Source organism: Betta splendens, chromosome 1 (genome assembly GCF_900634795.4).
Source record: "Betta splendens chromosome 1, fBetSpl5.4, whole genome shotgun sequence".
Classification (NCBI taxonomy): Eukaryota; Metazoa; Chordata; class Actinopteri; order Anabantiformes; family Osphronemidae; genus Betta; species Betta splendens.
The window spans coordinates 11,764,377-11,785,062 of NC_040881.3; the positions used below are offsets into that span (position 1 = coordinate 11,764,377).

General features: G+C 38.2%; 2 protein-coding genes and 5 long non-coding RNA genes across 9 annotated transcripts; 2 read left to right on the forward strand and 5 right to left on the reverse strand.

Annotated features, from left to right (window-relative positions):
• Positions 1-3,860: 3,860 nt before the first annotated feature.
• On the reverse strand, positions 3,861-4,746 carry LOC114859271 (uncharacterized). The gene is made up of 4 exons (XR_003786491.2): positions 4,665-4,746; positions 4,484-4,557; positions 4,354-4,404; positions 3,861-4,264 (listed from the first exon to the last, which is right to left on the reverse strand). It is a non-coding gene; the product is annotated as an uncharacterized LOC114859271 (long non-coding RNA).
• Positions 4,747-6,375: 1,629 nt separating this feature from the next.
• Positions 6,376-7,208, reverse strand: LOC114862245 (uncharacterized). Its single transcript, XR_003786938.3, has 4 exons — positions 7,075-7,208; positions 6,911-6,974; positions 6,772-6,816; positions 6,376-6,650 (listed from the first exon to the last, which is right to left on the reverse strand). It is a non-coding gene; the product is annotated as an uncharacterized LOC114862245 (long non-coding RNA).
• A 3,954-nt stretch (positions 7,209-11,162) lies between these two features.
• Positions 11,163-12,193, reverse strand: LOC129604497 (uncharacterized). The gene is made up of 4 exons (XR_008695413.1): positions 11,875-12,193; positions 11,732-11,787; positions 11,593-11,637; positions 11,163-11,485 (listed from the first exon to the last, which is right to left on the reverse strand). It is a non-coding gene; the product is annotated as an uncharacterized LOC129604497 (long non-coding RNA).
• Positions 12,194-12,444: 251 nt separating this feature from the next.
• Positions 12,445-16,008, forward strand: LOC129604282 (uncharacterized). 2 transcript variants are annotated; one of them, XR_008695048.1, is made up of 3 exons: positions 12,445-12,613; positions 15,441-15,505; positions 15,850-16,008. It is a non-coding gene; the product is annotated as an uncharacterized LOC129604282 (long non-coding RNA). The 2 variants fall into 2 exon arrangements; XR_008695049.1 differs by lacking the exon at positions 12,445-12,613 and adding an exon at positions 15,303-15,348.
• LOC114859063 (probable serine/threonine-protein kinase ifkA) lies at positions 13,664-14,530 on the reverse strand. Of its 2 annotated transcripts, none has more exons than XM_029156949.2 (4): positions 14,483-14,530; positions 14,285-14,361; positions 14,101-14,178; positions 13,664-14,024 (listed from the first exon to the last, which is right to left on the reverse strand). In XM_029156949.2, exons 2-4 carry the CDS (start codon positions 14,339-14,341, stop codon positions 13,857-13,859), a joined length of 303 nt encoding a protein of 100 aa, XP_029012782.1. In that variant the 5' UTR covers positions 14,342-14,361; positions 14,483-14,530; the 3' UTR covers positions 13,664-13,856. The 2 variants fall into 2 exon arrangements, with proteins under 2 accessions (XP_029012782.1, XP_029012773.1); XM_029156940.2 differs by having other exon boundaries at positions 14,285-14,358; positions 14,483-14,518.
• An 812-nt stretch (positions 16,009-16,820) lies between the features above and the next one.
• On the forward strand, positions 16,821-18,052 carry LOC129604315 (uncharacterized). Its single transcript, XR_008695111.1, has 7 exons — positions 16,821-16,848; positions 16,930-16,956; positions 17,052-17,084; positions 17,238-17,267; positions 17,403-17,577; positions 17,772-17,823; positions 17,901-18,052. It is a non-coding gene; the product is annotated as an uncharacterized LOC129604315 (long non-coding RNA).
• Positions 18,053-18,267: 215 nt separating this feature from the next.
• On the reverse strand, positions 18,268-20,313 carry odam (odontogenic, ameloblast associated). The gene is made up of 10 exons (XM_029130816.2): positions 20,256-20,313; positions 20,096-20,161; positions 19,981-20,016; positions 19,856-19,903; positions 19,525-19,773; positions 19,395-19,445; positions 19,191-19,313; positions 18,651-18,683; positions 18,492-18,563; positions 18,268-18,303 (listed from the first exon to the last, which is right to left on the reverse strand). The coding sequence occupies exons 2-10, from the start codon at positions 20,153-20,155 to the stop codon at positions 18,268-18,270; spliced, it is 708 nt and encodes a 235-aa protein (XP_028986649.1). The 5' UTR covers positions 20,156-20,161; positions 20,256-20,313.
• Positions 20,314-20,686: the final 373 nt, after the last annotated feature.

Consider the following 20,686-nt stretch of genomic DNA (forward strand, 5'->3'; position numbering starts at 1 on the left):
CTAATAACCAATAACTGTGCAACTGTGCAACATTATTAATAGTGTAGAGAAAAGTAAAACAACAATGACAATATGCCACTCATAAACATACTTCTAGTAACAAATGTCTTCTATATACAGCAGTTTAAAAATTGTGCAGGAACAGGGCATTATGTGCTCTACGCATTTACCTTAAAGAAAAACACTGTTTGTATCACTGCAGTGCTGTGTTGTATAGTCTGATGGTTGTTGAGAGAAATGACCTGCCGTAGCACTGCTCTCGGATATTACAGGGAATAAAATGATTTGAAACCTGATAGCAAGACAAAGTCAAATCCAGTGAGGTCAGTGTCTGTGCCTGTCACGTAAACATTAACATTTGAACTATACTCATTCTTGTGAAAATTTTTGACAAATATTGCTTTGGAGGTCAGTGTTCACATTGACATGAATCATACTTAATGAATCACCCCTAAGCGATGGTTAGATTACAGATGTGTTTTAAATGGTTTCGAAATGATAAAAACTAATATCTGGGTGTGATCCTGGAAGGTGACAACATTAGTTAATCTCATCAGTGTTATGAAACAATAAATGATACATTTACCACAACCTTCATGCTCCAAGTGTTTGTGCTTTTTGCTGCACAGCTGCTGTAATGTTTTTAGGTATCTTTTGAAAAAAGAAGATACTTTTACATGTTAATATTTGCACCGCTAAAAAGTTTTTGATTGGATTTCTTTTTTGGATTTAGAAATGTAAAAGGAGTATTACTTCCACGGTATTTAAGATGTATGACCTGGTTGAACTTAAGTCTGGTTCAGCACATCTGAACACAGCATCAGACCCCTTCTCTTACAAAGCCACACTATAGATAACCAACTTTTACAAACCGTTGCTGTATGAGTCAGTTTCGGAGATTTCAGCTTTGGTCACAGACGGCGGTGTTACGTTTCAGCCAGCTGTTGCACATATTGGATTTGGTGGGGCTATGAACAATTTTGAGCTTTAGGCGTCCTACAGAAACAAGAGCTACTAGAAGAGGGTGTACCAAAATAAGCAATCTGTAACTAAAGTTGATTATTCATTGAGGTAACCCTACTATTTGCTATTATGCTTCTCTGTGCCTTATTTGGAGACGCAGTGTTCCTCATTAAGTGTGTCTTGTTTTTTTGCTCAGATAGTTTTAAAGCACAGCATCCAATTTCCTCTTTAGACCAGACCAGTCCCAATTCATAATGCGTAAGTGTTATATTATATAGTGGAGTGAAGACGATTCAACAAAATGTGAATAACCGGATCACATGAGGCTTAGATGGTTTTACAGTGGCAAAGAAACGTATCTTGTGTCCCGGCAGACACACAACCCACTTCCAACATTAAAATATGTTTAAAATAATGTCAGTTATTGTTATGACGTTGATGCAACAGAGACAAGATTCAGGGGTATACAAAAAAGATTCAAAAGAAAATACACCAAAACTGAGTAAGCAGGTTCATTGGGTGAGCCATAATTGCCACGTTTTTCCATATAGTTTCATCTTATTCCCTAATACTCAGACAGTGTGTACATTGGCAACTCATCATTTAGACACAAACTCACACATATTTATTTGAAAAAAAACGACATATTTTTGTCAATGTAATCTACTGTTTGTCAATAATTACTACTTACTGGTAATCCAGATCTGTTCTACATTAGAAAACATAAGGTGGATTCATTTAATCAAAGGTAATTCATGATACCAGTAAATATGTTGTAGGCTGTAATTACACCAAAGCGCAGAGCCGTTTAACCTCAATAATATATAAAACCTAGTAAACAGTAAAAAGGTTTAGACTGCTCAAGACAATTTTGTTGAACAGATATTCAAAAATATTATTTTACACAATTTTTTCATTTTTCCTTTAAAAACAAATAAAATTCACACTTTTGGTCTATGAAATCAATGCATGAAACTGCATCACAACTTTTACCGAGTACTTTATGACAATTTTATACTAAAGTGCTGATGTGTTAGAATAGAAATATCTCTTTTAGTTCTGTCTTTTGGGCCACCATTTAAGTACAATGCATCTCTACAGTTAATAAGTCAAGGCAGAAAAACAAACTGGGGAGAAAACATACAGTAGATTCATTTGATCTATTTTGTTTTATTTTCCAGCCAGTCTTGCCAATAACAGCATTAATACCGGGTTTTGTGAGAAAGAGTCGACAGGGTAGGATGGGTAGTATGAATATCCACCCATTGGCATAAATCCGTATCTGCCCCACTAGTAAAAAGAAAAACAGTGTTTAGTAATCTGGTAATTTCGCAAATTTCACCTAAAATGAGTTACAACATTACACAAACACACAGTACTGACCTTGCTAGAGCGTTTGACTCGATCATTCTCCACAGGGGCCTATGTTGTGAGAAGAATTTCAACATTTTGTCAGAAATAAAAGTAACATTGAACATTTTCTCATACGATATGACAGTTTACAAGCACATAAATATGAGTACTCACAGAAAAAGCAAGACTTAGTGCCAAGGAGCACAGAACGAGGACCAGCAGTTTCATGGCTGAACAATTGAAGTCTCGTTTCTGAAACATTTAAAAAGCAAAACGACAATTAAGTTGCCGGAGGCTGCATCTACAAACTGTGAATTATGATGAAAATTTTACCTGCAAGCTCAAGGATGCTAGACAAATAAGGCAGAGTCCTGTGGTGAATTCATGAAGTTGCTCCATGTGCTCTTTATAAAACATTCTTCCACCTCTCATCCAATCAGCTGTTGAAGATATTTGATCGCAAGGTTGTCATGAAATTATTGCGGTGTCCCTTAAACAAGCGTTTGGTTGTTTGTGGTGATTTTACACATGTCCAGTAATAGTCCTGTTAAAACAAAAACACCTCCTGAAGCATCAGGATGCAAGGTGGAGAACAGACGGTTTCCTGATCCTTTTAGTCCTGCATCTGTACAAAAGCCAGGCATGCATACCTTGTGCCTTCATCACTATAGCGACCAACACCCTTTATAATTTCCATGCATACCCTCTCACATGTTGCTAAAGATTTGGAAAAACATGCATTTATGCAGCTGAATTATATATTTTTTCTTTTTCCTATGATGTCTTAATTGGTTTCACTATATATTTTTTTACTACAAGTAAAATGCTGAGAGCAGGCAGAAAGACAGACAGTGGGTGTTCCCTGATACCTTTCTAAGCCTCTAAGACACCTAATTTGTAATGATAAAACTAGGTTGCATGTGTTTACAAGTGCAATGATGTTGGATGATGGTAGGTAGAGCATTGGCTTGGGAAGCAGAAGGTCCCTGGTTTGATGCCACCTGGCACCAGGTGTGTCCTTGAGCAAGACACTTCATGCTAGCCACGATGTAGCAGCTCACTGCTCCCCAGGCGATGGGCAAAATGCAGAGGACAATTTCCCCACTGTGGGACTAATAAGGGAATTAAAAGAACAGTATTTATTATGGTGAAATAGACGTACTGTATGAAACACCTCGGGTACTACTATCAAACATGATATTTAGAAACATCCATTATCTAGAAATATAACATTTGATATCTGTGCCTAAATAGTATATGGACCAAATGTTCTGACTATGTGTTTTGTGCTATGTGCAATAACATACAGTAGCTAAAGAAACTCAAATGTTGCTCAGACACCATGAGCTCAGCTGATATTAATAAACATACTAGCATTTTGGACTCCGGAGTACAAACCTTGCTACTGGTCCTTTGAGTGTGAATGGCTCCACACCATTGACTACACAATAGAACTGAATAGTATTGAACCACACCTGTTTAGGCCACACCGCAAATGCTGGGGCCCAAAAGGTTAGACTTATAATTTTTTATTTTAATTTCTAGCCTGCCATTTCTTCTATTATGCAGTGTTACCATGTGTTTCTCTGAATGTAAAATCCATTAAACTAACATGCTTTCAGTTATAAAAAATAATGAGAAAATCTCTTTCTATGTATTTGGTTATTGTTTCTGTTGCTGTTGTAATACATTGTTCAAGTAAAGGTTAAAAGCTGAAAAAGAAATAAAAAAAAAACATCCACAAATACTATCATTATCACAATGGTTTATTTATGCCGAAGATGAAATAATCTCTTGCAACCAGTTTGTTTTATCATTTTCCTTGAGCTGCCAAATACTGAAGCAAGGCCAATATTGCGCTAGGCGGGATTTGCTGATTGGTAGGAGGGGGGGTGACAGGGGGTTGTGGTGGTGGTGGGTAGTAGATGTAGGGTGGGTAGGGCATCCGCTGTTTCGGAAAAAAAAGTTGAAATTCATTTAGCACAATATAATTATACGTATTTTATGAGTAAGGGAATATCTTACAAACATACTGACCTCGTTACTTTTACTTTTAGAGCGTTTGATTCGCTCATTCTCCTCAGAGGCCTTGGAAAGTAAAGAATTTTAATCAATCATTTTTTACGTGAACTAGGAGTAAAATAAAACACCTGTCATGAGTACTCACAGGAAAGGCAGAACTTAATGCCAAGACGCACAGAACGAGCACCAGCAGTTTCATGACTGAACGACTGAAGAATCCTGAAAAAACAGAAACGGAAAAGAACAGAATGTTCTTGTTAGTGCTCCAAGATGCACCTATAAAGTGCAAATTAACAATACTACTGTGAATAATAAAGAAATCTTACCCTCAAACTGAAGAGTGATGTTGGCGCAAAGGTCAAATATGCAGAGTCAAGGGTGAATTCGCTCTGATGCCACGCTTTCGTCTGTGTGCTCTTTATAAAGACATGTCCCACCTGCAATCGTCCAATCAGCTGTTGAACACGTCTTGATTTCATGGATAACAAATAAAGGTGTCAAGTCATGATGTGTGGTGAAATGTAATTGTATTTGAATGATTTGTCAGCAGTACTTGGGAAACTATGGTGTTCATCAGACATAATGGATTTAAAAGGTGTAATGTTGTTTGTAAAGATTTAGATAATCCATACCTTACAATTACAAAATGATGATTAATTATTATACATGAATGGTTTTTAACTTTTAATAGTCTAAATCCATTAATAGATCATTTACCTTATTACCTAATGTAGAAACATAAGAACATCAGAATACAGAATAATAATATTCTCTGTTATTTCCAAGTTGTTTTCATTAGGTTAAATACAATTATTGGCTACACTTACGCTTGTTTTAAATTTTAATGGGATTTATTATTTTTTTTATTATTTTCTTCAGGGAAAGAACAAACCCATTTCATAAAACAAGAGGGAGCGGGCAGACAGACTTCACTGGGTGTTACCTGTTACCTGCCTAAGCCTCTAAGACACTAGACATTTAAAATCATAAGAGCAGATGTTTGTGTTTCCAAGTCTAACAGTTCTTAAGGCACTAAACCTACATTACAGTGTACTATGTCTACAGTGTAATATCCTCTGGCTACAATAGACTATTTTAACATAGATCATCAGGTTTTCTCTTTCCTTTTGTTCATTCTTATTTATTTAATGGTGAAACATATTTTATTATCCATCAGACACAGGCTTTAGTATTTATTTTTATTTGATCGCTTTCTTCTTCAGTTATAGAAAACAGTACAATCCACAAACCCTAAGTCAGTGATTTGGGTCACCATTTTATTTTGATATGGCTTATTTGTAGTTTTTTCATAAAAATGTTCTTAATAAAACATTATGTGGCACCTGCATAACACTAAAGTAAAAAAATGTTTGCCATTAGCTGCCGAAATTATTACATCATTATTATATTTTTCAGGCACACACTTAAGGAAACTGAGTAAAGAGCAACACACTTCCCTTAGACCTTAGCTAAAACAAACTGCAGTTTAATCTTAGATCTAATCTAATCTTAGACTCTGAACCTTTTCGTAGTGGTGCTGATTTGGACCTGGAACCTCTGTTTCTAGATGTGATTATCACATTAATGTCCACCTTCAGACCTGACGGTTCCTATTGGTTCCTTCATAGTTATTGTTGCTCCTCTTGCGGGCTCATTGTGTTGTCCAAGAACATTGATTGTACTCTACTGTATGATCAGGAGGAACCAGGAGTCAAGCCACTGAGCTTATGGTTCATGACCAACTGCTCTACTATCTCCTTCTAGCTATGACTCGGTTATTGATCCCACCAACCAGTCCAACACTGGTTGTTGTTTATTCTTTCTCTTTTCTCTCTGTTTTTACTTCACACTGACCATATTTGCTCAAGGTGGTACAGAACATTTCTTTGTTTTTTGTAAACCTGTGTTATCATTTTTTTTCCATTGTACAGTGTTACAATATATTGTGTCTAGCATATGAACCATTAAACTCAAACCTGTTCACAAACACATGCAACACGTGATGATAACTAAGAATCTGTATGTGCCTGTTAAAACAGAGTACTGTTAAATAAGTTAGAGCAAAAAAGCAAACCAGAGGAAGAAATAACATGATATAGTCATTTATTTATTCATTTATTCATATTTCATTATGTTGACAAGGTGAACATATTTCATCTGTACTATGTTCACCAAAGTGTTCACCATTATTTTCCTGGTGCGGGAGTAATTAATCGTGCAATCAGCAGCGGCAGAAGTTGCGTAAAGATGTCATTTTGTGCCTGATAGGGTGCATATCCATATCCATATTGATATGTAGGGTTGAAATATCTCTGTTAAACAGAGCAAAGCAACATGTTAGAGCATTATACAGAACAGCTTTGATCAACATATGATATTATTATGTTATATTATGATATTATGAATGAGAGAATATTTTGTGAAAATACTGACCTCTCTACTGCCAGAGCGTTTGACTCGATCGCCATCCTTCATGGCCTTTAAGAGTGAAGAATGTTAAAACTTCATGATTTCTGATGTTAACATATCATAGATTATAGGTTGATAACTCAATATGACAGGGAGGACTCACAGGGAAGGCTTGGCTTAATGCCAGGCAGCAAAGGACAAGGACCAGCAGTTTCATGGCTCCACAACTGAAGAAACAGAAGCGAAAACACAAAATGATGAATCAACTGTAGGAGCTGCAGGCTGCACCTACGAACTATGAATTGTCCCTAGTGATAAATATCTTACCTTCAAACTGACGAGTGACGTTAGAAATAGTCAGGTATACGGTGATGAATTCACTCCGATGCCACTCGTACATCCGTGTGCTCCTTATATAAGACGTGTTCCACCTCCCGTCGTCCAGTCAGCTGATAAAGATTTGATCACATCAGCCAAACAAAATGATGAAACGACTTGTTTAACTGCTGAAATATATTTGTAGGCAAGACTCGGCGCTAAGCTCTTGGCTGTTGGCAATCTATGGTGTTCATTAGACAGAGTAATATTTGTACACACACTTATGTGTGAGCTCATTAACATACTGTAATTAATCACATACAGTATATGGCTCAATAATGGAAAGATGCCTTTATATGATTACAGCTAAGTAATTGTTGTAGCAGTTTTGACCAACTTAAATCCCCCAGTGAAACAAAACATCACTCTGTTGTCTTCATTATCACCTTTTCCAGAATAAAACATTCAAAATCATAAAATGGTTTATTTTATCTGACATCTACCCAAATTAATTAATTGATTTAGTTGCTATTTTTTTAAGAAACTGAAATTTTTACTTTTTTACCAGACATACAGCCTTTGTCTACATCTACCTTGCATTGCTACACACAGCCATTTTTTCATTGTACTGATTCAGACTTGCTGGAGGCCTGCCTTCGTGCGCTGAGCTCCTCTCCACCCCATACATGTAAGTGCATATGCTTTGTTGGAAGGGAGGGAGAGAGCGAGTGCTACTGACTTTCATGTTATAGTGCTACACATTCAGTTTTTGTCCAACATAAACATTAGTACAGCTGTGACTCAGTATATCTTTCTTGCCAGTGTCATGATTCTGGATGACCCCCTTCCTTCTTCACGTACTTTCCACTCACTCTCAACCTGAACTGCTTTTATATGCACTCAAGTAACTTCTCAGGTAATTAGTTAACATGGGCTTACTATGTTAACGTAACTGAAACATTACTACTGTAAATGCAGGAATTCTCCTCGATTTCATGCCTGTACTTTGCAAGTTTGCTTGTAAATAGAAAGAGATAATGGCCAAACAGCAAATCTACCTTATTTTGACATTTAAAGAGAACTGTCTGTCAATTTCATGTTTAGTATGAGGTTTAAGTGTTCTCCAGGAAACCTACCTAGGTGGAAAAGCAAACAATTCATTTAAATCAGTTACACAAATCATGTGGTTAAATAGCTATGTTTTTACTCTCTGGCCGTTGGTATTGGCAAATTGTTAAACAGATGTCATCATAACACCTGGTCCCACATTTACTAAACTAGTGTCTTAGTGGATTATACAAGTATCCGCTAACACCCAGTGCTACTCCCTCGTTTTACGAAACTAGTTTTTGCACTGAATTCACACAAATGAGTCTGTGTAACAAATGTACATAATGTTCAGAAAAGACTTTCTACATAATAGCTATGTTGTATTGTTACTTATAACTCTGCCTGTCAAACTGGTGTCACCATTGACTAGTTATTGATTCAAAAACCTTAGGTAACAATGTGTGGTGTAATTGTTGTTGAGGCTGTTTTGTTTGATGTGTTGAAATATTTGCCGTGTTGAACTATGAGACACTGGATATAGTGCAAATACAGTACATAGTACAGTACATGATGTTTCCTTTTTTTACTGCATTCTATAGTATAAAACGTTTGCTTGGACAATGCAAAGTTTGCAATGAATATATCCTATTTTTCTCCATTGCTGAAATAAAGTATTAATTTAAATAAAGAAGAAAAATGCAATCCTTTAATTATTTTATTTATTTGTTCAGTTGATGAAAACCCATAAACATTAAAATATCTGGTAAACTGCACTGATGGATTTCATCTTGGGTCTGTCTGCAGGTTTGATGGATCATTTTCCTGCTGTAGGAGCAGGAGTTGGAAGGCCTGCCAACAACAGCGCCAGCATTAGCTCCCTGTTTTGAGAGGTTGATGGATAGATAGGGTAGGGCAGATAGTACTGAGGATATCCACCCATAGGCATATATCCATAACCACCACCCTAAAAGGAAGATACAGTATGTTAGCATTGTAATGAAAAATGGATCATGCACATACAGTACATAGAATGTGTTTGGGAGTAGGATAGTCTCCTATAAATGTACCCACCTCTCCACTGCTGGAGCGTTTGACTCGATCATTTTCCTTAGAGTCCTTTAAAAAAATAAGAATTCATGATTTATGTTGTATCTTAACTTACAGTGTGAATAAGAATGGATATGTTTGTATTTAACTGTATAATATAAGTACAAAAAAAATATGAGAACATGAGTACCCACAGGCAAGGCATGAATCAATGCCACGACACACAAAACGAGTACCAGCAGTTTCATAGCTGAACAACTGAGATTTTTTTTCTGAAACAGGAGTTTAAAAACGATTATTCAATTATAGTCTGACAAATTTAAAACGCTCCACAATGTATGTCTTACCTCCAAAGTGAAGAGTGATCTTAACACATGAGACGTCCAGTGGGAAATTCACTCTGACTTGTATTTTCACATGCACTTTATAGAATAATTTCATCTTTGTTTGTCCAATCAGCTGTCAGAGCTGTTATGATGAATGGATGTTTGTCAGAAAAGCTGTGAAATCTACAGTTAAAATACTGAAATGTTGAAATATATTTGTGAAATAAACATCCACATCTAGACTTAATCTTTACTGTGGCTCTTGGGAAACAGTGGTGTCCAATAAACACAAATTATGTTCACACCTTAATGTTGTTAGGTCACATATTTCCTAAAATGTGTGAGTGGCGACCTGACGTATAGTACAGACAACTGCAAAGTCATGCTTTCATCTCCAGAACAACAACACTCAAAAACAGATTAACCGTGTTTGTCCTCATATGTTTTTTAAAATACTACCTCTGCGGCAGGTGACGTTTAACTTTATTTCTCTGTTTAATTTTGAAACACAAGCTGTATTAATAAACTAAGTTCCACAATGCAACAGCCTGAAAAGAACAACTATCCAAAAATGAAAGACAGTGACAGGCAGACAGAGGATGCTGCACCCACTGAAGCATCACCTTAGCACAGGGATCCAGTGACGTGCAGCTGTGTTTTTCATTCTACACATTAATTTAACAGTAGGTCACAGCAGGCACTGACACTGGGATTTTAATGTTTGACTCTTCTCTATATAGATTTTCATACACAAATAATTTCTCATGCCCCTCATTATACGTGCATAAAGTCCTGGGGAAAATAGCACCATCACTGCATGCATCTGGCTCAAACTCATTGGAAAGCTAGTGGTGATTTTATTTGTGCTAAGCATCATTTAAATTTATACTTGTGACAATATTTGGTCACATATCACAAAACAATACGTTTCTACAACACATTTCATTTTCATCACATATGAATGTTTAAAAGCAGACCAAATATGACTGACATTTTTTTAAATAGTAAAGGTGTTTAGACTTTTAACAATAATTCTAATAATAATATTATGAATTCCCCTTCACTCAGATGTTTACCTCTGTTGTATAATGTGTTACAATACAGGTGCTATCAGTAAACATTGTAACTTCAATGTGTCAATCAAATGTTTTCAGTCACGCAGAAGATGGCAAGAAGCATCAGATAGCAACCCTACATATATCAGCATGCTGTGATAGCCTCAGACAGTTATGAAATGGGCTCAATGCAGTATAAGACTCAGCAGCTAGAAGAGCCAGTTCAATGCTGCAGAGCCACTGAGAAGCTGAGCTACGGTGCCTGAAAGTAGTCATAGTACAGATCATTCATTCCCCCTACGACCAGACAGTTTTATTCAAATTATAAGTATACTGTACAACCCACATTCATTATTATACATTCCTGTCTACTTGTAGTTCACAGTGACATTACTACTGTACTACTGTACAAACATACACCACTTAGACATATATGCACTGTACAACATATAGACATAATATATATCAAATAGTCCTGTGTGATGTTGGCCTTTTGCAATAATGTATATTCATAATATTGATTGTTCCTATTTTTATTTTCCTTTCTTCTGTCAACCCCAGTGTGAGATCAATAAAAAGTATTATCTTAACTAGTCATTAACTTTCTGCCAGCCTGTTGGATTTCAGGAATGTTAAAAAGAAGCAGAAATACAATCAAAGAGAAACAAAACAAGTATTCAGGGTTTGAATCATTTCTTTATTTCTCTGGGTTTTTGTCAAGTTAACAAAGGCCCTAAATGAACATGATTGAATTTCAGCATCGCTCGGTTCCGTAGGTTTGTTGAATCACTTTCCTGCGGCAGGAGTTACCAGTCTCAGCAACAAGTAGGGCAGCAAAAATGAAAGGTCTTGGTTGCTCTGTGAATAGTAGGTGGGTGGTAACATCTGAGGAAATCCACCCATAGGAAATCCATTCATAGGCATATAGCCATATCCACCCCCCTGGTAAAAAAATACATGAAACACTGTAAATCATATGGACGTTAATATAAAATAAAAAAGAGTCAACAATGAATGCGTTCATGTTAAGCTAAAGCCAATATACTGACCTCTCCACTGCTGGAGCGTTTCACTCGATCCTTCTCCTCAGAGGCCTGTAAAAGTGAAGTGTTTTACACTTAGTAGTTTTCTTTCTATCAGATTTAAAAGAGTAGCAAACCATGGACGTCTGTTAATACGAGTACTCACAGGAAAGGCACAACTTAGTGCCAAGAAGCACAGAACGAGGACCAGCAGTTTCATAGCTGTAAAACAGAACAAACTAAATTATTAAAAAGTTGAGCCGCAGGCTGTACCTGCAAACTATAAGAAATCTCTGGTAAAAGCCTTACCTGTAACGTGTGGAGCGGTTGAACCAAGGGTCAAATTCTGTCTACACCAACCAGTGGCGAATTCACTCTGAAGTTCCTTCAGCAAAGAGGTCGTTTATAAGGAAAAATTCTTCTTCTCGTTGGCCAATCAGCTGTTAGCAATGTTTTGATTTCACAGTTCTCACAAAAAAATGTGTGAAACAATAAGTATTTGAATGTTGAAATATTTTTGCAAGAAAACCTGCTGAACACAACCTGGACTAGACCTGGAGATAGTGTCATGGCTGTTGAGAAACAGTGGTGACATGAGTCATGTGCAGGACTGTTCACACCTTTATGTTGTTTCTTCTTGCTTCTTGGTAAAAATATGGATTGGAAACACAAAACCCACTCAATCACAGACTGATTTTGTAACATGTTTGTCACGGTCATTCTTCTGAAATGCTATTAGACAGATATAAACACACTTCTTACCCACTTTCCTGACGTTTGTATGAAGTAGGTAGGAGGTAGGCACACTTCCTCTGGCCCTGGATATTATCAACATCTGTCCAAATACAGGGAAGTTTTACTGAAGCTTATATTAATTTATACTTGTGAATATAACTCTATAGCTCTTTTTATCCCATTGTTAAGACCTCTGCTCATTTATAGAAACACAGTCAGCCATTACCCCCCTGTAAATACCTGCTGAATGTGTTTCCTGATGCTCACCAGACTCCTGCTCGCTTTCTGCCCTGGAGCAGTTTGGACCAAACTGGTTTGTCCACATCATTCTCTTTCAAACTATATTAATTACAGAATTACTATTTCAAAAACACCAATTATATTACCGAATGTTCGACTAACGCACCAGCTTTCATCTCTCAAGACAAAAAACACACCAAGACAACTGATATGCGCAAGTTAGCCTTAGCTGATAGGCTAATAGCTAATATCTGCTAGCTAGTCTAAAATAACATGTAGAGATGCGAAGTACTTTCAACAAGATATATGGAGATTTTTGATTTTTTTTTATTCCACTACCCAGTTGGTTAAACTATTCGGCATCAGTCATTTCTATGCTCACCACTTTACAATGTGTGGCATGTTCTTGTGTGGCATGTCATTGTGTGGCATGTTCTCTGCCCCAAAAGCACACGACAGTCAAAATAAAATATTAAATTATTTTATAAAATGGTCATTTTAAATTGTTTAGCAGTTGTGGTCTACTTGTATTATGTAGCAACTTCAAAAATGTTAACAAAACATAATAAAATAAATCAGTCTGAAAGGCCAATGAACACACGGAGGACGATATGAATGCAGTATTATGTGTACAGTATTGATCACATGCCTTTACTTTATGTATAGTATGCTTCTGATTGATTTGTACAGTATTAAGCAGCTACTAAAAATTTATTCAGTCAGTGTTAAAGTTGATTAATCCTACATTCCAAACTTTGAGTCTGAACTGTGCTGGTTTTGTCCAAGTGTCACCTTAAAACCAGTTTATGTTCAGGAATTCATCAATCGTTAACCTCTAAAGTAAAAATAAAATCTATGTTACAATACCGCAAAGGTTAAATCAGAGGAAAGAGATGCAGTGGCCGTACAGTAAAAGAACTTTAGATAAAGTGAACAAGTTAAACTTAGAGAAAGTGAACAAGTTAAACTTAGAGTTTATGAGTTTATGAAGAGTTTATGAAGATACCTGAACCATCCAGACATTTTACTTCTTGTTTGATTGTTTGTTGCCAATTTCATATTTCACTTATAATACAATAATAACCAAATCAGTCACCAAATAAAATCATTTAGCCCACATGTGTGAATTTATAAAGTTTATTTAGCACTTGAAGTAGCTCAAGTGTATTGAAGTGAAAGACTGGTTACATTTACATTTACATTTTTTACTTAAACAAACAAAACACCTGTATGCCCTTAGTAAGAACAAAACTGTACTGTGTCAGAATTGAACATAATTCACTGCTGCTTATTGATGTCTTGCTGAATTGGGGATATTATTTCGTGACAGGTGTAGCAGGGGTTTTTGTTGTAGTTGTTGTAGTTGCAGATGTTGTAGTTGGGGTTGTAGTAGCAGTTGTGGTAGTTGGTGCAGGGGTAGGTCGTTGGAAGAGCATGATGATGTCGTACCATTGCTGGGGAGTTAGATTGGGCAACCTCATACGCTGAAACATCGATAGTTATTTAACACCAGAGCTTTTTCTCATGAATTCATTAATAATAGAGAGTCTGAATGCTTACTGGAGGAGCGACCATTCCCCTCTCATCTGACTCAGAGGAAGAGGCTGACCGCTCCAGTCGTTTGGCGGCCGAGTCCAACTGCACAGTGAAGGTTGCAAATTCAATATAGCCTGCTGTGCACTATTAAAGTGGTAATAATGGTATTGATAAGTACGCCGACACTGAATATTAGCATTTAACTTACAGGAATAGCCAGGACAAGACCCAGCAGGCATCCGAGCACAAACACTGCCTTAAGCATGGTTTAAGTTTTCACACCTGCTGAAAAAATTATTAAACGATACAATTTGCACCTAAAGATGTGGACAACATAATAATCCACATAATCCAACTCCCACAGAAAAGATAAGCATGGTCCGATAAATGGAAAGAGCATAATTACCTTTGAGCCTCCAGCAGAGTTTCTCACAGAATTTTGATTTACTTATGCTCTGAATGCTGAGGCTCTCCTTTATAAAGATACAGGAGCAAAAGTTATGTAATTCCTTATTATCAGTAAAACATTGTTGGGAAATTTTTCGACACCACCTTTTAAGGCGTGACAACTAATTAGATCCTGAAACCACATGTGAAGCAAATACATTTTTGCATCATTCATTAAAATTTCTTGTGTCAGTGATACAATATAACGTAATATATTGAGATCTATGAGCTTTGTCATTTTGCATCTCACTACTTTTATCATATCTACAGTGTACGTGTAGTTTCATTCTCAGACATTTAGCAAATTGGTAAATAGATGCTACTCAAATACCTGGTCTCTGTATGCCTGTTTACTAATTAAGCGTCTTAGTGATTGTGGCCAACACCCAGTGATGTCTTTGTTTGTGTGTTCTCTTGCTTTAGGATATGTGTTTGTTGCCTAAACTGTAGTTACTCAGTGAAGATAAAGATAAAACCTGAAAAATAAATTCAGATTTCTTTCAAGGTTTTATTTTTCACTTTAAGAATTTAAACAGCTTCAAATTGTTGTCGACATGTACTGGTACTCTTTACTCATAGAAAGAGGATTAAACCTGATTAAGAGGACGTTGAGAAACGAAGCGTGGGGTAATTGCGGCTCTGGATTAGTTTGGATACTTTTTGTGATTAAAATGTTTTGTTTTGAAAACTGTGGGGTGTTTCAATCTAAGACGGGTGACATAAAAACTGATGTCTGTTCAGATCAGACACACACAGTACCTGCTCTTACTGCAGTTGAGTGCAGTTGAGTGAATACTTATAGTACTGTATATTGGATGCTCTACAGTAAGTAACTGGACTTTGACTTGTTAAATATCCAGTCTGTTTTGATGAGCAAGTGATTCACATGCTAAACAAAAGTGTATTTTTTTCTGTAGGTTCTTCAGCAGTTATGCAGATCTCTTTCATCGCAGCTTTCCTTCTGGTAGCAGTCGCTCATGCTGTGAGTGTTCCTCCCTTGTTTATTTATATTAAGAATAAGAATAAGAAAACCTTTAATAGTCCCACAATGGGGAAATTTCGTCTCACAGCAGCAAAGTGTGATACAGAATAAGAAAAATGCAGCAGCAAGTAAAGTACAGAAACAGATCAGTGAAACTGGGTTGAGTTAGCACAGTAACAGGACGACAAAGCACTCAGCAAACAAACTTGTGCACTGATGCACAATCGTATGATCTGATTGCAAAAAATTAATTAACATTAAGTAGGATTTGGAGGTAAGTAGACAATACAAATGTAGTCATTACTAATTTACTGTACAATTGACTTCATCTATACTTCACACAGGCTCCTGGTTTAGAGCAACAAGGACAGCCAAATGGTGGGATGGGTGGACCCAGTCAACCCGGGCAACCCCAGGGACGGCTAAATGGTGGGATGGGTGGCCCAAATCAACCCGGGCAACCCCAAGGACGGCCAAATGGTGGAGTGGGTAGGCCCAGTCAACCCGGGCAACCCGAGGGACGGCCAAATGGTGGGATGGGTGGACCCAGTCAACCCGGGCAACCCGAGGGACGGCCAAATGGTGGGATAGGTGGACCCAGTCAACCCGGGCAACCCCAAGGACGGCCAAATGGTGGGATGGGTGGCCCCAATCGACCTGGGCAACCCCAAGGACGGCCAAATGGTGGAGTGGGTGGGCCCAGTCAACCCGGGCAACCCCAGAGTCGGCCAAATGGTGGGATGGGTGGCCCAAATCAACCCGGGCAACCCCAAGGACGGCCAAATGGTGGGATGGGTGGCCCCAATCGACCTGGGCAACCCCAAGAACGGCCAAATGGTGGGATGGGTGGCCCCAATCGACCTGGGCAACCCCAAGGACGGCCAAATGATGGAGTGGGTGGCCCCAATGACCAAATAAATCAACCTGGGCAACCCCAACAACAGCCAAACATTGGTGGGCCTCTGGCCCTTAGGGAAAGCAGGTCTGGGAGTCCCCCACCACCAAAACATGAGGAACCTCACAGGCGTTGCCCTCATCTCCTGGTGAGCTCACAATGAAAAATGTAGATTGAACACCTGACTCAGGATTAATGTTGTTTTGTGATTTAATGTCAAATAGTTTCATATTATATCTAAAATTAAGCCTTTCAAAGCCATCTGTTGTGACTGTGATGTGAAGATAAACTTCATGCTCTTTTATTTGTTTTAGGACAACTTTGTGTTTTCCACTGTATTCAAGGTAAGAGTACTGTTGTCTCTCAATACAACAACAACACACTTCTACTTCTACAATCTATTTATGTGCTTTCAATTCTTTTTTAGGTGGATAATGTGACATTTCAGGTATTAGTTTTCTTCTTAAGATTTGTTGTATATTAAACATAATAATGGGATTTCCATTGAAACATGTTTTTTTCTTCCTAGAACGCCACCAACATCCCCTTAAAGGAGGTAAACCTTTATAGCAAGTAATTCTTTCATGTTGTAAAGCACACCTCATTGTGAGGTTTACTGCTCTGTTAATGCTATACCTTGACATTTTTCAGGGGGAGAACATATTTTTGCCAGAGGTAAAAAAGGTAGGTGCGAACATTTCAAATTTATAGTTACCAAATTACAGTTAAAGAAATACTTGATGAAGGGTTTCTTCATTCATAGGTTGGTGAAAGTCGACTTCATCACGCCTAAACAGTCACTTGAGTTTAACCAAAGTTGTTTTACTTCTAATACAGGGAGAAGGATGTGGGCCTCCACACAAAAAGGTACAATGTATTGTTGATTTTTGGTTGTTTGTTATTTCCATAATTTAATTGTTACATTGGCTTTATTTCTTATCTGATTAGTTTGTATGGTCTTTGGTAGACAAGTATATTAGGATTTATTTTTCTTTATGTCAGATACTACAATATGTGAAGCTCACCTACAGCCACATGACCCCGGTAATGTACATAAATATATATTATTTATATAGTCTAATATGTCAGTTCGTTCTTTAATGTATTTCTTCTCTGTTTTTTCACTTATTGTATTTCACAGACCAACTTCGCCATAGAGTTCGGAGTTTTTAAACCTGTAAGTACAAACATTTTTTTTCTTTATCAGTTTAAGGTTCTCTGGTTATATTATATGCTTCACTAACAAAATAAATTCCATTCTATTACTTTAGAACCAAGTCCCTAAACTTGTTTTCATCAGATTCACTATTATTTCTGTAACATTGACTAGGCTTGTGTAATTAATTTATAGACATTTCTTTGTTATTTAAGAGGGGTGCACAATGAAGACGATGATGATGATGCTCATGATTTGGTATAAAAGGTGAAAATTTGAATTAATTTTGACTGATAACCTCAAAAGCCTGAAGTAACTATTTATTTATCTCATATCTTTTGCAGGAGAATCCACATTCAACAGAGAAGTTTTATTCCACTTTCATAACGTATAAAAAGAGATTATGATTTATTCTAGGTGGAAACCTCTGTAATATCTGTCCTGTAACTGAGCACTTCACAAAATTGGGTTTCTGTGGAAAAAAATAAAAGCCTTAAACGCTTCACTTTGGCTGAATTCTTTATTGTGTAGTGAAAAAGAGGAGACTACTTTACACTATGCAACATTCAGTAGTTTAGAATGGAATAAAAAGTTGGGTCCAAACAAATTAGTACAAATACGTACAGACTTTAGGACACTTTGCAGAAGAATCAATGCAGTGAATACAGGCAAACTCGTGGAAAGGAATTCCTGCCTGAGCACCTCAGACATCTAAGGCTCAAACAGGAACGGAAAGTTGGTCTGACCCTGAAGAAACAGTCAGAAAAGCAAAGTTGGATTAGAAATTCTAAATCAGTCAGTTTTTTTTTTATGTGTGTGTGTGTGTGTGTGTGTGTGTGTGTGTGTGTGTGTGTGTGTGTGTGTGTGTGTGCTAGATTGCTGGCAGGAATAACAGCTTTGAAAGTTTAGTTCCTTTGTATTAAACTACTGCATACCTCGTCAATCCCAGGACCAGTCGCATCACCACGGGGCACTGGAGGCATTGCTGTTGTCCCAGTCGGCCATGGCTGGTAGGAAGGTTACAAAACACAGCCGTTAGACTGGTTCACACTGCTCCTTGGCAAAAAAATAAGGCTATTGTGTTGTGTACTCACTTTTTCTGTCTGGACCTTTGGCTGGGAAGCCTGCTGAGATGAGATGAAACACATTTATTATAACCCCAACAGAAACCATTGGCATTGTCTGACAAAGACAGTCAGCAAAGAAACACACAATTGCAAACAACCTACACACACAAACAAAAACACACAAAGCATCATTTGCAAAGGACGCTGAATAGTTGAGGTCTAAAAGGCAATACTGAACATGTAGGCATGTGTGACTCTCAGTCCACCACTAAACCAGACACAACAGACATGTTGTCATTGCGTTACAGGCACGACCTACAGTCATGACTCAACACCCACAGCTATGTGATTATCTCCAGCTCTTAGTGTCATTGTCTGCACAAGACCTGAAGCGTGAAATCGAACAGGACAATAAAAATTTACTATCATTTATATCAGATTATATACTGCTTTTAGGGATTATTAGTCTTGAAGCCAATGCGCTGTAACACGTACACTTCACACTCGAGAGAAAGTCAACAAATTCCTTTTAAGAGAATCTCTGCCTCGTCAATGTGTGCGTCTTACCTGCAGAGGGAGCTGTGGCCTCTGTGTGGTTCTCTCCAGGGCCTGCTGGGCATTGTTGGGCTGCAGCATCACTGGGCTCCTCTGCCGAGGGTAGCCGTAAGGGGACATGAAGTACGGGAAGCCCTGCAAACCATCACATGTAAAAGACAGTTACAAATCTATGAAAATATGCAGAAGAAAAGGGTCTATTCGTCATCATCGTACCTGCTGCTGGGGAAACTGGGGAAATCCATACGCAGGGAACTGTGGATACATCTGACGGACATTTAAAATGAATTACCTTCTCTATGACTCCCACAGATTCAGTAATCACTATGAGAAATATCTTTTCTACCTGCACAGGATTTTGGGCCTGCTGAGGGACGTTGGGCGCGTTGGGGTCCTGCGGGAGCCCAAGTTGCTCTTGTTGGCCATTGGGCACAAGCACAGGTGTTAGCTGGTTGCCCTGGTTGGGAAAGAGCAACTGGGGCCCCTGTGGGCCGAAGGGACCGGCCACCTGTGGGTTCAGGTTGACCACCTGTGGAGTGAGCAGCACCTCCGGCTGCTGCTGCTGCAGCACATACGGGGGTAAAAGCGAAGAGGCCTGGAGACAACGGGGACAGGGCTCCGTTTACATGATGTCCGGTGGGTAAATACTGTAAGATGTAACGGCTTCTACACGGTACCTGTGCTTGTCCAAGAGCTGCTAGAGTTAGTCCATTCAGCCTCAGGATCTGAAGACGCAAAATGATCTGATTAGATATAGATTGTCCTGACATGACAAATAACCATTCTTATAGCATCCGTTCACCTCATTGCTGTTGCTTGCTAGAATTCCTATTTGCACCTGTAGATGGAAAATGACAGTTTAGCATTTTGCCGTCAGACACAATAAAGTATGAGAGAAAAGTAAAGGCTGGACTCACTGGCAGAGTGAAGCTGGTTCTGAACAGACACACCAACAGCAGAGCAGTTTGCAGCTTCATCTTGTCCTGCATTCGTGTGCGTGGAGAAAACGTCATTACACTGTAAGAAGACAGAAAAGGCATTCGCTGTGGAACCAGGAGCGTTCCCAGCTGCTCTCACCGTGTCTCGGGTTCCTCGTTCCTGTGCTGTGCTGTCTCCTCGTCCGCTCCTTGTGCCTTTTAAATTCTCCTCAGCGGAGCCGCAGTCCACCAGCGGCCCAACCAGACGCCGTGCGGTCGGCGTGACAGACGCTCCTCATGGCACCGACTCAGACACTGACAACACAGCACAGGTAATGTGTTATTATGTTTAGGTCATGTCTCTAAAGGCCGTGACAGAACTTTTTTTATCTAACCTTCATAGGATTTAAAGTGAGTGAATTAGAGTTATCAGCAGTCATTGGTGTTTGGCTCTTTTACAGGCCACAGCTCATTGACTCCCTGTTTAGATGCTGTGCACTTCTTACAACTTGTAAGGAAAGTTTACGTGCATATTTCAGAGTGCGGCGCTCCAGCCTGTAATTACAGACACGTTAGGAGATTTGAAGTCAT